Here is a 13040-nt window from a genome sequence, read left to right on the forward strand (position 1 = left end):
CACGGTTTTTATTTACAGTATTTTTATAGAATACATTATCAGGGTTTTAGTTTCAGAGTAAAGAAAGCTACATTTTTTAGGAGGAGACATAAAAAGTTGTTTAGATCAATTGTCACTGTATGTAAATATCTGTAAATAACTTTTTTTTTTTTTTTTTAGCTAATTACTAAATTAATTTTATTTGAGACTTTATATTAACCTATATTAACGCTACACTCACCTGCCACTTTATTAGGTACACCTGTCCAACTGCTCGTTAACGCAACTTTCTAATCAGCCAATCACATGGCAGCAACTCAATGCATTTAGACATGTAGACATGGTCAATGCGATCTGCTGCAGTTCAAACTGAGCATCAGAATGAGGAAGAAAAGGAGATTTAAGTGACTTTGAACGTGGCATGGTCGGGATGGTGCCAAACGTGATGGCAAGATGTTTTCTTGAGCATGACAATGAGTTCACTGTACTCAAATGGCCTCCGCAGTCACCAGATCTCAATCCAATAGAGCACCTTTGGCATGTGGTGGAAAGGAAGATTCGCATCATGGATGTGCAGCTGACAAATCTGCAGTAACTGCAACATGTCTCATTTTTTTCAGTGTCAATTGATGAAAAAAAAAAAAAAATGTTGTTTAGTCTTTTTTTGTTGGTAAGTGTTGAATTCTAAAATCCAAAACAAATCCACTTGATGCACCAATAACATCCTTGCTGGGACATTTTAAAATGCTCCACCTGCATTTTAGCATTAATGAAAATGAAAGTAGCATACAGCTGTCCTGTCTATTTTCAGTGTACACAAACAGATGCATCTATTCTAGTATAAATAGAAGATTCATCCATTTATCCTAAAGAAGAGACCATGAGGTAAAGAGGGAGAAGAAAAGATCAGAAAGATAGTTTGCATGAGAGGATGCACTCACTTGAAGAGCTCCTGTCTTGAGAGGGCTCTGTTGGTCAGAGGGTCGATTGCGTAAACCATCAGGTCAGATTTGGTGTAGTCCTCTTGTTCATATCCATCGCCAAATCGACGTGCTCCAATTGACTCCATAACTACTTTAGCTCCTGGGATCTGGTCCTGGACGTAACGCTCTAAAATCCTGAATTTAGAGAAATGAGAGACTGACATCAGCACTTTTTGATGTACTAAAACGTTCTGTATCAACACTAGGTACAGCCATGAAAATAAAATAAAATAAAATAAAATAAAATAAAATAAGTGATAAACTAAAAAAAACTAATAATAATAAAACAAAATGAAATAATATAAAATATATACGAATGAACCAAATACAAAAAAATCAAAAACAATAAAATATAAAATAAAATTAATTAAATACAAATGAACCAAATACAAAAACAAACAAATAAATAAATAAATAAATAAATAAATAATAATAATAATAATAATAAAATATAAAATAAATTAAAATAAAAAATTATAAATAATAAAAAATGTAATTAACATACAACAAGACAAAACATTTGATGTGTGATCTTTTGTAAAACAACAACAACAACAACAACAGCAGCGAGTTTGTGGAATACAAAACCGTGGTTAGGTTGCAAAAAAAAAAAAAAACCTTGCATAACAAACAAAACAAAAAATAAAATAAAACAGAGTCTGTTTGCATGTTACAAAACAAAATCGAAACATGACACCTTCTTATATTATAAAAAATAAATAAACAAAAATGAAACGGTTCATGTTTGTGTTGCAAAAAAGAGGGTGCTTTGCGCAATATAAAATACAACTATTATACATAATACAACTATTTTTTTGTTATACTAAATACAAGATATTGTATAACAAAAGAAACAACCAAAAAAAAAAACTAAATGGGACATGTTTGTGCGTTACAATTTTTTTTAATGCTCTTCAACAAATCATGTTAGTGTTAAAAAGCAAACAATACGAAAAAAATTGTAAAAAAAAAATTCTGCACATTTATGTAATAAAAAGCCAGATCATGAACTAAAACAGTACAAAACAGAACAGTCCAAAATAAAAAAGTGCATTGTTTGTGTAATAACTGATCATGTTCGTTACAAAAACAAACAATACACAACAAAAAGTGCATTGTTTGTGTTATACAAAACAAAACAAATAGTCTGTGTTACAAAAACAAACCATACTAAACAAAAAGTGCATTGCTTGTGTAATATAATAGAAAACATATAGTATTTGTGTGTTACAAAAACAAACAATACAAAACAAAATTGTGCATTGTTTGTGTAATATAAAACAAAACAGTTCATGTTTGTGTTACAAAAACAAACAACACAAAACAAAAAGTGCATTGTTTGTTATATACAGTAATACAAAACAAATAATGTGTGTGTCACAAAAACGAACAATACAAAACAAAAAGTGCATTGTTTGTGTTACTGTATATAATACAAAACAAATAATGTGTGTGTCACAAAAACAAACAATACAAAACAAAAAGTGCATTGTTTGTGTTATATAATACAAAACAAATAATGTGTGTGTCACAAAAACAAACAATACAAAACAAAAAGTGCATTGTTTGTGTTATATAATACAAAACAAATAATGTGTGTGTCACAAAAACAAACAATACAAAACAAAAAGTGCATTGTTTGTGTTATATAATACAAAACAAATAATGTGTGTGTCACAAAAACAAACAATACAAAACAAAAAGTACATTGTTTGTGTTATATAATACAAAACAAATAATGTGTGTGTGTTATTAAAACAAAGCAATTTAAAATAAAAACAAAATGGGGCTTGATCTTATGTAATAAAAAAATTACATGTATTAATAATACAGGCATTATTAGAACAACATAAAACAAAAAGTGGAATATTTTTCTGTATTAAAAACAAAACAAAAAAAAGAGACAGATCCCGTTTATTTGTTACATAAACAATACAAAAAACAAAATGAGGCATATTCTTGTATAACAAAAATAAAATAAAAATGACAAGGGCAAAGACTTTTAACAGGCACAAGTGTATATAGACCAAAATAGTTCCCCCCCCATAGAATAAAGCTCAGTGTGTGAAAATTAGACAGCTAATGCATGTCGCTTTTCAGTGCTAATTCGAGAGCCTCTAAGCCATTAATCGGTGGGCAGATATCAGAGAAAATAAACTGACAATCAACTTCCACACGATCACAAACAAACGCTAATTGCAGTAATCACCGTAGCTGAGTAAAAAAGCATCAAAAACACACCCAAATGCATCAATTACTCTGTCTGCATATTTCACAAGTGCTGCAAAACCCCTATATTAACAATGCTTGTTAGGCTACACTGAACAGGAGCTGCAAGGAGGACAAATACAAAGTGAGGGCTAAAATGAGCTGTGTAAGACGGCGTCACTTCAAAGCAGGTGTCCTTGTCTCCCAGTGGGTGTCTTTATTACCCCTCAGTTCACATCTCAGAGCAGCCAGAACCTCCTCAGCCAATTACCTGCAGAGATTCACATATCCCCGCTTCACAGCTGCCGAAGAGAAATAAATAATAAAAAAAGAAAAAAGAACAGAGGCTCGAATGGAGATGCTACTTGGGGGGAAGGAATAAGATGCAGGTTTGCTGAGGAAACAGCCTGACGAGAGAAGATGAGAGAAAACTTGGCCACCTGAGGCAGAAGATATTTGTGTGTGTACTAGGAAGGTGTACTTATGCCTTAATATTACAACCCTAAATCAGAAAAAGTTGGGACAGTTTGGAAAATGCTAATAAAAAAGAGGATAGTGAGAAAATTATTACGTGAAAAAACTATTGAAAATGTTTGAAAGAATGTTCCTCAAAGAAAGATAAAACGACATTAGGATATTTCACCTTCAACAGTGCATAACATCATTAAAAGATTCAAGGAATCTGGAGGAATTTCAGTGCATAAAGGACAAGAGTGCAAGCCTAAGCTGAACATCTGCTATTTCCGATTCCTCAGGTGGCACTCCATCAAGAATCCTCATTCATCTATATATCACCACATGGGCTCAGGACTACTTTAACAAACCTTTGTCAAGTACCACAATACAAAGTACATCTTCAAATGCCAGTGAAAAATGTACAGTGCCAAAAGGAAGCCATATGTTAACAGTGTCCAGACATGCCATCGACTTCAAAACTTCATTGTCTGCAATGAAATACAAGTCAAAGTAAATTTAGAAATCAATACTTTCTTTTTTTATTTGCGTTTTTCATACTGTCCCAACTTTTTCTGAATAGGCGTTGCAGCTCTGTAGTATGTGAGTACATTAAGTTCTAATTTTGCAGGGCACATTTGTAAAAAGTGTGTTACTGAGTTACAAAACTAGAATGCTGAATGTGGTGCATTCTTGCGTAAACAAAACACAAACCGAACAAGTTTTTGCAAAGTTTTCTGCAATACAAAATGTATCATTTTGCAATAACAATTGACTAGAATGTGTCTGTGCAAAACAAAAGGGCATGTTTGTGTATTTCGTAACAAAAATTAAAGTGTTGAGTGTCCACATTAAAAAATGTGGAATGTTCTTCTGTTTTAAAAAACTAAACTGCACAGATCATGTTTGTGATTTACAATACAAAACAAAAACAAAATGCAGCACGTTTGGTAATAAAAAGCCAGATCAGCAAAACAAACAAAAAACAAAAACAAAAAAACAAACAAACAAAAAAAACAAAACAAAACAAAACAAAATGCAGCACGTTTGGTAATAAAAATCCAGATCAGCAAAATAAACAAAACAAAAACAAAACAAAACAAAACAAAAGAATAAAACAAAACAAAACAAAACAAAAACAAAATGCAGCACGTTTGGTAATAAAAATCCAGATCAGCAAAATAAACAAAACAAAACAATAAAAACAAAACAATAAAAACAAAACAAAACAAAAACAAAACAAAACAAAAAGTGGATTGTTTGTGTAATGAAACAAAACAGATAAGGTAATCAAAACAAAACAAAAAACAAAAAAGCAAACTTTTAGTGTAATAAAAACAAAACAGATCATGTTATTATAAACAATACAAAACAAAAACAAAATGTGTAATGTTCTTCTGTTTTCAAACAAAGTGTTGAGTGTCTGTGTGTAACAAAACCAAAACAAAACCAAAAACAACAAAGTGAAGTTTATTTATACACTAATTTCGAGAAGATCACGTGCTTATGATTGACCACAGTCGGTCCTGCATTAGCTAATACACGATCTTCCAATCAGATGATTCCTAAGTCACTATAAATAACCACAGATAATAATTCAGAAGGGCTAATAATTCTGACTTCAAGTGTAAAATAAGATCTCCTTCTTACATCACAAGTGAAGCAAACAATGAACAGATTGTTCCCCACATGCCTTTTCCAACCAAATCTAAAATTACTGGTTTGTCCTTTTTCACGTTTGCTGTATTGGCAGATGCACCAGGGACCCGAATGTAGCACTTAAACATAGAAAAAAAAGTCAAATTTACATGATATGTCCCCTTAATGTGGAGTACAGCAATGCTATAAGTGCAACCCGATGTCTGAGGCAGGTTTCTGGTTATTCCGCTCCTGATGCAGATGCTCCACAGCGTGAGTCCTGCTTCAATCTGAGTGGGGTCTTGACAAATTCAAGCAGCCCACTGATTTATCCTCAACATAAACATCTGCACCCGCAGGAGTCAAGTGCTCATGCATACATTACAGCGTCAAGCACGCTCTGAAAACACAACGTGGTGAAATATGTCTGGGGTGAGAAGTGTGTTTGTGCGGAGCATGTTACCCGATGAGCCGGTCCTTGTTCTGTTCCACTACCGTGGGCGGCACGTTGGATACGACCACCTGCATGTCCAGCTGGTTAACCACTGACACCTGGGAGACAGGATAAATATAATCTCCAGTTATAACAGAGAAAATGACAGCATAGAAGCTTGAAGGTTCTGAACTGTGTAATATTTTAAATATACACTGCATGGCTTTTTTGTGGTTGAAGGTTAATTAGCTAAATTAACGCAAAGTGTGTGTTTGTTTAAGAATTAAAGCATCGCGAACATCAAGCAGAGATATCAAGCAAATGCAGGCAGTTTTTTTCAGCAAGGATCAAGCAGAGATGTACAGATAAATACAAATAACAAATAATTCAAAGTATATTTGTATATTGGGTTAAATATAACCTGTTTTAATCAATTTGCCTTAAAGCTAAAGCAGTTTGGGCGACACGGTGGCTCAGTGGTTAGTACTGTCACCTCACAGCAAGGAGGTCACTGGTTCGAGCTTCGGCTGGGTCAGTTGGCATTTCTGTTAAGGAGTTAGCATGTTCTCCCCATGTTGGCATGGGTTAACTCTCTATATCATTATCTCTCTATTAAACAATATTTTTACATTTATATATATATATTTTTTTTCTTGACCGCAATAAATATTTTTGATTTAGATTAAATTACATTTTATAGTTTGAACCAAAGTTAAATTAGTGTTTTTTTTTTAAAGTTGGTTCAAAGTGTAAATATTGCAGTGCTTATTGCAAAAAAGATAATATTACACTGCATAATATGGCTAACAAGTTGTTTTATGCAATATATTTTATATCTACATACTGTAGGCCATATGTTTAGTCATTTGTATGAGAAAAAGACCAAACTGCAAAATTCAACCAACTATGTGTCCATACAGCTGAAGTCAGAATTATTAGCCCCCTGAATTATTAGCCCGCTGTTTATTTTTTTCCCCCCAATTTCAGTTTAACAGAGAGAAATGTGTAAAGAAAATAAATAAATCACACATTTCTAAACATAATAGATTTAATAACTCATTTCTAATAACTGATTGACTTTATCTTTGCCATGATGACAGTATTTCCCAGTAATGGGTTGCAACTGGAAGGGCATCTGTTGCGTAAAAATGCGCTGGATAAGTTGGTGGTTCATTCCGCTGTGGCGACCCCAGATTAATAAAAGGACTGCCGAAAAGAAAATGAATGAATGAATGAATGAATGATGACAGTAAGTAATATTTTACTAGATATTTTTCAAGACACTTCTACACAGCTTAAAGTGACATGTAAAGGCTTAATTAGGTTAACTAGGCAGGTTAGTATTATTGTATAATGATGGTTTGTTTTGTAAACTATCGAAAACAAAGCTTAAAGGGACTAATTATTTTAACCTTAAAATGGTGTTTAAAATATATGTATATATATTTTTTTTATTTTAGCTGAAATAACTAGACTTTCTTAAGAAGAAAAAAAAAAATATTATCAGACATACTGTGAAAATTTCCTTGCTCTGTTCAACGTTATTTAGTAAATATTAAATAAGACTAAAAAATTCAAAGGGGGGCTAATAATTCTGACCAACTGTAAATAATCTTTATGTGCACTGCTGTGAGGTTAAACAGGCAAAACATTCTTTATCAACATGTATTTTTTCACACACACACACACACGCACGCACGCACACGCGCACGCGCACACGCACACGCACACACACACACACACACACACACACACACACACACACACACACACAAAATGCTTGCAATAAATTATAAGCTTTTTTCACATGTTGTAGTAAGGATTTAGAATCACTTGTTTGCAGATACCATTTAGTTTGATATTTTAACATTTTAAGTGTAACTTAACTGGCATCAACAAGACACCCTTACTTTTACTGTACATATTTATTTAACTCATGAGACCAAGTACTGGTTCAAGATGTTGCATGCTACTGAAAGATTGATCTATAATTCTTCTGGAGCCCCTAAGCCCACCAAAAAAAAAAAAAAAAAACATAAGATCAATGCCTCTTCTGCATTACACTTTGGACGTTCTTCAAGAAAGCTTATGGGGACTGTATTTTTCTAATCAAAATCAGCTAACGGAGCTGCCCCTGCTGTAAAACCATATGATGGATTGCACCTCAGGACAGGTTACTGCTTTAAACTTTAATCAATCTCTTCAAACTGGCTCGAGATTGTGCGTTTAAAGGTGAAATGTGTAATTTCTGTCCTTATTGCAACAGCAGAATTGCAACTCGTCCCGATTCCGATGACACTTAATGGTCTGGGTTCTTTATGACTCCATAAATATTCTTGTATTACTTTTGAGGAAAATATGTGGTAAATAGTGACATATTTTTGTCAAAATACCATTTTATTTTATCCAAATACCAAACAAAATGCTGTTCTGAATGAGTGGCCTTAACTGTACCAGTGTAAATCAAAGTCCAAGTGTGACATTCTGTGAATTTATGAATGATTTAAATCCAGTCACATTTTGTTTGCAAAAATATGTTTCTATACTGTGTATATGAATCATTGCTTTAATAATTATAAATAATAATAATAATAATATGGAATCTACACAAATTGGCTCAGCTTTATGCTTCACATATACTTTAAACATACCACCACTTGAGCGCTGCTGCTGAGTCCCTCGCCGTAGTTATCCGTCGCCACCACGTCAAACTTGAAGTAGGAGCGCCGCATGTTCCTGTACATGATGGCTGTCTTAATTACCCCAGTGAAGGGCTCAATAACAAAGCCGTCTTTGCCGTCAGTGGTTGGAGGGATAATCAGCCTATACAGCATGGCGCTGTAATTCCCTGTGTCCTTATCCAGAGCCTGTCAGAAACAATAGAGCACAGACGTGTCAGGAGAAGAATAGCCACAAGCTACTTATCACCTACAACACCAGAGCCGCTCAACCTCTGCCTCCGTCTGCTGTTACACCTTTGTCCCATAGGAGGAGCCCCAAACCCCGATTTAACAGCGTCACTTAGGCTGGACGTTACGGCCCTCCACTGCGGTGACAATGATTAATAATGGCTTTTTACAAGCGAGGGAAACTGGCGGCTTCACGGACAGCAGGGTGCCCTGGACCAGGCAGAATCATTAACACAAATGAGAGACTTTTTCCAATGTGCCTGGGAGACTCGTTACAATAAATACAGTAAGTGCGCATTAAAAGCCCCTCGCAAACAAAAGGTCTGTCATTTAATTGGTTATTTAGTGAGCCTGAGCATGGAGAACGCTTTGATTGCCGCCATATGGCTTTGCTGAGGGTTTTCATAAATATTGAAGACCAAACATTGAGCTTGAAATGGAGTTGAAATGCAAAAATAATCACGCATTCTAAGCATTATTAAGGTTAAAGGTCACGTGAAATTAAAAAAAAAAATGTTTTTTTTAGATTTTAGTATATGTAGCATATCTATAAGTTAGTCGGCTTCAAAAACAGTGGCTATTGGCATTTAGAAGATGGAAACATCTAAAGCTTGCAGTTTGTCACTTCTGTCTAAATGCATCAGCATTTTTTTCATGCTTCAGTTTCTAATCAAATCTTCTGACCAATCAAATGATCTCTAGCATCTGACATGTCCCGCCCCCTTTCAACACACCTCTCATATGCTTTTAATTCGATGTCACCAACTATCATTGGCAGAGCTGTGATTAAAATGAAATGCTATAGACGAATTACTGGTTTGTAAACATTCAGGATGCGCATGCAGCGAGGTTACAGAAAAAAAAAATGAGAGCGCTAGCATTTACAGCGAGGCAATGACATCCGATGCGGAACAGAGCTTGTTGTTGTCTTAGAAATAAGTTATATTGATTACATATTCTATATATTATTTACATAATGCTTTCAGCGTATTAAAACAGCTTGTCACCCAGTCATAAGCACAGCTATTCAGGAAACATAACGTTAAAGTGAGCAGCATTCGTCTGACAGGTCCATTTGCGATAGCACCCTCCCATATTGGATATTGGATAAGATGAAATGGCCAAGCATCCAGCTCCAAATATACAATCTCATTGAAACTCCAAGTGATTTTACAAGAGAGAAGTTAAAGGCCTACAAGTCTTTGGATGCCAACACGTTTGTTCTGTGTGGTAATGCGCAAGAAATAATGTTCCATGATTACCAGATTCAAAACTTTTGTTGAAAACCGAGGTTCTACCTAGCCAAAGACAAGAAAAGTAGACAGAATCATACAAGGCCTGGGTAATCATCAACAAGCAAAACAATGTCTAACATGAAACATCGTGATGGACGATGGCATCGTCGTCATTGGCGGCTGTAAATTAATTATGAATGATTAATTAATTCCTAACTAATTATTTATTTGCAGCCTACCATTTTAACTACCTGACACGCATGGTCTTTGTTTTACCCATAAACAAATCATACAGTAAATGAATAAAGATAAGTTACACACATAATTACCACCTGTCAATTACTTTTTCCGCGGGACTGGTGAATAGGCATGAATAGGCAGAGTGATCAGTGTTGTTATAATGGCGTCGGTAAAAAAGGTGCACAACCAACAGGAACCAGTCAACAGTATCTGTGGTGTTCGCTAAAATTACTAAGTACAAGTGTGAACTTAATCTACTGTCTAGTCTACTGACCCGCTGACTGCCTGGACCCGCTGTCTCGAGTGCATGACAGTGTGTGTGCGTCTGTGTGTGAATGTGTGTGTGGTCACATGATGTGCATTTTCAGCGGTAGTGTGGAAGGAGGGCTGTTCAGAAATACTAAGCGAAATTGTGAATGTGGATTGTGTTCATTCTAAAATGCCATTTAAAAACTATAAGTGTAAACAGGGCCTGAGTGTGTATTTTTAACAAGCTCATTTGCAAAGGGGGCGGGGCAGAGGATTACGATGCCGGCTCAGCATCGTGGTGTCTGTCGGCCATCAGCCCAACCCTAATGCACACTCCACACAGAAACGACAATTGACCAAGCCGAGGCTCAAACCAGCGAACTTCTTGCTGTGAGGCGACAGCACTACCTACTGCGCCACCGCGTTGCCCAGTTTTGAAATACTTACAGTAGCAAATGTACAAAATATCTTCATCTAGCATGATATTTATCCAATATCCTAATGATTTTTGGTAAAAAAAAATAAAATAAATAATAATCTATCGATTTTGACCCATACATTGTGTTTTTGTCTGTTTTCTAAAACTATTCTCATGCACCATACGACATGGTTTTGTGGTTCGGGGTCATAATTAAGCAATTAAATGCAACATAAAATTCACTGTATAGATTAAATATGCAACAATTATCATGAAAGCTACTAAAGTCTCTTTCAATGTTTCATTAACACTGAAAGACACAGAGCAGCAGGAGTTTGGTGTTACTGTCACTTTAAGAGCTGCACAGATGCAAATTAACAATGCGCACACCTGAAAGCTTTCTCAACTGTTCATATTCACTTTAGACTTTGACAACTGTGTTTATGCAGATATTTGTCAAGATGTTTAGCTGGAGATAAATTTGCATGCATTTGACTGTTCAAGCACAACACGGCACAGAAGAGAGAAGAATAGCAGACGACACACTGTCTTAGAAGTGCTCTCTGTTCACAATCTACAGGTCTGTGTCAGTCAGCAAGAGAGCAGCAATGAGTTTCTTTTTATAGGCTGTCGCGCTTTTATAACTCATTCTCATATCATGTGCGTCATGCACTTTATATTCTCACCGGTGCATGTTCCTTTATTGTGGACTTTATGACGTGTCTGTATCTTTAAGCAGTTCTGCATTGTGTGGATGTTGAAGGCCAATTTTTTAGCCCTCCTGTGATTTTTTTTATTCTCTTTCAAATCCATTCACCGGTCAAATTATTAGGTACACCTGTCTGCTGCTCAATAGCACAAATCAGCCTCTAATGGCAACAACTCAATGCATTTAGGCATGTAGAAACCGAGCATCAGAACGGGAATGAAAGGTGATTTAAGTGAATTTGAATGTGGCATGGTTGTTGGTGCCAGATGGGACATTTGGATGGGAGGGTCAGAATTTGGCATCAACAACATAAAAGCATTAATCCATCTTCGCTACAGCTGATAATATTCCGAACACTCACACACAGCTAAAACTCATAATCAATGATTACCTGCCGCCGTACTCACACACACTGCAGAGTATAGTATTATATACATTATATAGTATATTGCAAAACAACTAGACCAGTGGTTTTTAAACTTTTCACCAAGTACCACCTCAGAAAAAAATGAGGGGCCAACCCAGGTATGGGCATATTTTGGGCAAATATTGACATATTATTTTTTAAATCAAGATAATATATTTTCTTGACTGGAAATTTTTTAGATATTTGGAGTGAGAAAAGTATTTGAAGTAAGAAGTTTTTTTTTTTTTTTTTTTTTGCAGTGAAGGTGTCACGATCCCCAGAAATCGAACCCATGCAGATCACTAAAGTACTGCACATCTGCCCCCAGGAACTACAACTACCACAATGCTGTGCGCTAATCAACACCCGCTACAGCTGATAATATTCCGAACACTCACACACAGCTGAAACTCATAATCAATGATTACCTGCGCCATACTTTCACACAAACTGCAGAGTATAGTATTATATACATTATATAGTATATTGCAAAACAACTAGACCAGTGGTTCTTAAACTTTTCACCAAGCACCACCTCAGAAAAATGCTGCTCTGCTTCAGTCTGACAAAAAATGGCTGCATATTTAGGCCATATATTTTAGCATATAGATACTACTAAAAAATCTAATTACTCAGCTGTATTCTGGAAATGAGCCCAACCTATTAAAAACAACACAAAAAAAAAAATAAATAAATAAATAATCCTTAAAAATCAAAGCCAAAGATAATTATAATAAGCTGGCAACTCTGTTTGGCATCTGTAAAAAAATCTAAATAAAATAATAATAACAGTAATGGCTGACTTTTGATATTATTTGGCACTGATGAGCGCATTTAGTCTGATGATCTGATCAGATCAGAAAGTCGGTTATGAAGAAGTTGCAGCATGCAAAAATCTATCCGCAGCAGTCAAAATACAGTTTTCATTAACCAATTGTTGCACAACTTTTATTATAGACCTCCAAAAAAATACACGGAGAGGGTACATCAATGATCTATGAAGCTATAAAGCTGAAACTGAGTTTGTATTTACAGTTCACAAATACCAGATCCTCCAGAATTTCGCAAATGCTGAACTTAAAGTAAAAAAAGCAGATGTCGCAAACGTTTGTGGAGCTCGCAAATTTTTTACGATTTGATTCCTGCCTAATTTTACTGTTGATATTGATTATTGGTCGCC

The 13040-nt window shown here is 35.1% G+C and overlaps 1 protein-coding gene across 51 annotated transcripts in view; it reads right to left on the reverse strand.

Moving 5' to 3' along the window:
- Positions 1-13040, reverse strand: part of pcdh15b (protocadherin-related 15b) — a 513920-nt gene that overhangs the window by 36101 nt on the left and 464779 nt on the right. For all 51 annotated transcript variants that reach the window (XR_015944907.1, XR_015503430.2, XR_015503428.2 and 48 more), the window contains 3 exon segments: positions 8346-8561; positions 5725-5813; positions 921-1097 (listed from right to left, as the gene is read on the reverse strand). Coding sequence is in view for 21 of the 51 variants with exons in the window: in XM_087274983.2 (XP_087131109.1) it covers positions 921-1097; positions 5725-5813; positions 8346-8561 (482 nt within the window). In the remaining 30 variants the exon portion in view is untranslated.

This window comes from Danio rerio, chromosome 12 (genome assembly GCF_052040795.2).
Source record: "Danio rerio strain M-AB ecotype USA chromosome 12, GRCz13ab, whole genome shotgun sequence".
Taxonomy (NCBI): domain Eukaryota; kingdom Metazoa; phylum Chordata; class Actinopteri; order Cypriniformes; family Danionidae; genus Danio; species Danio rerio.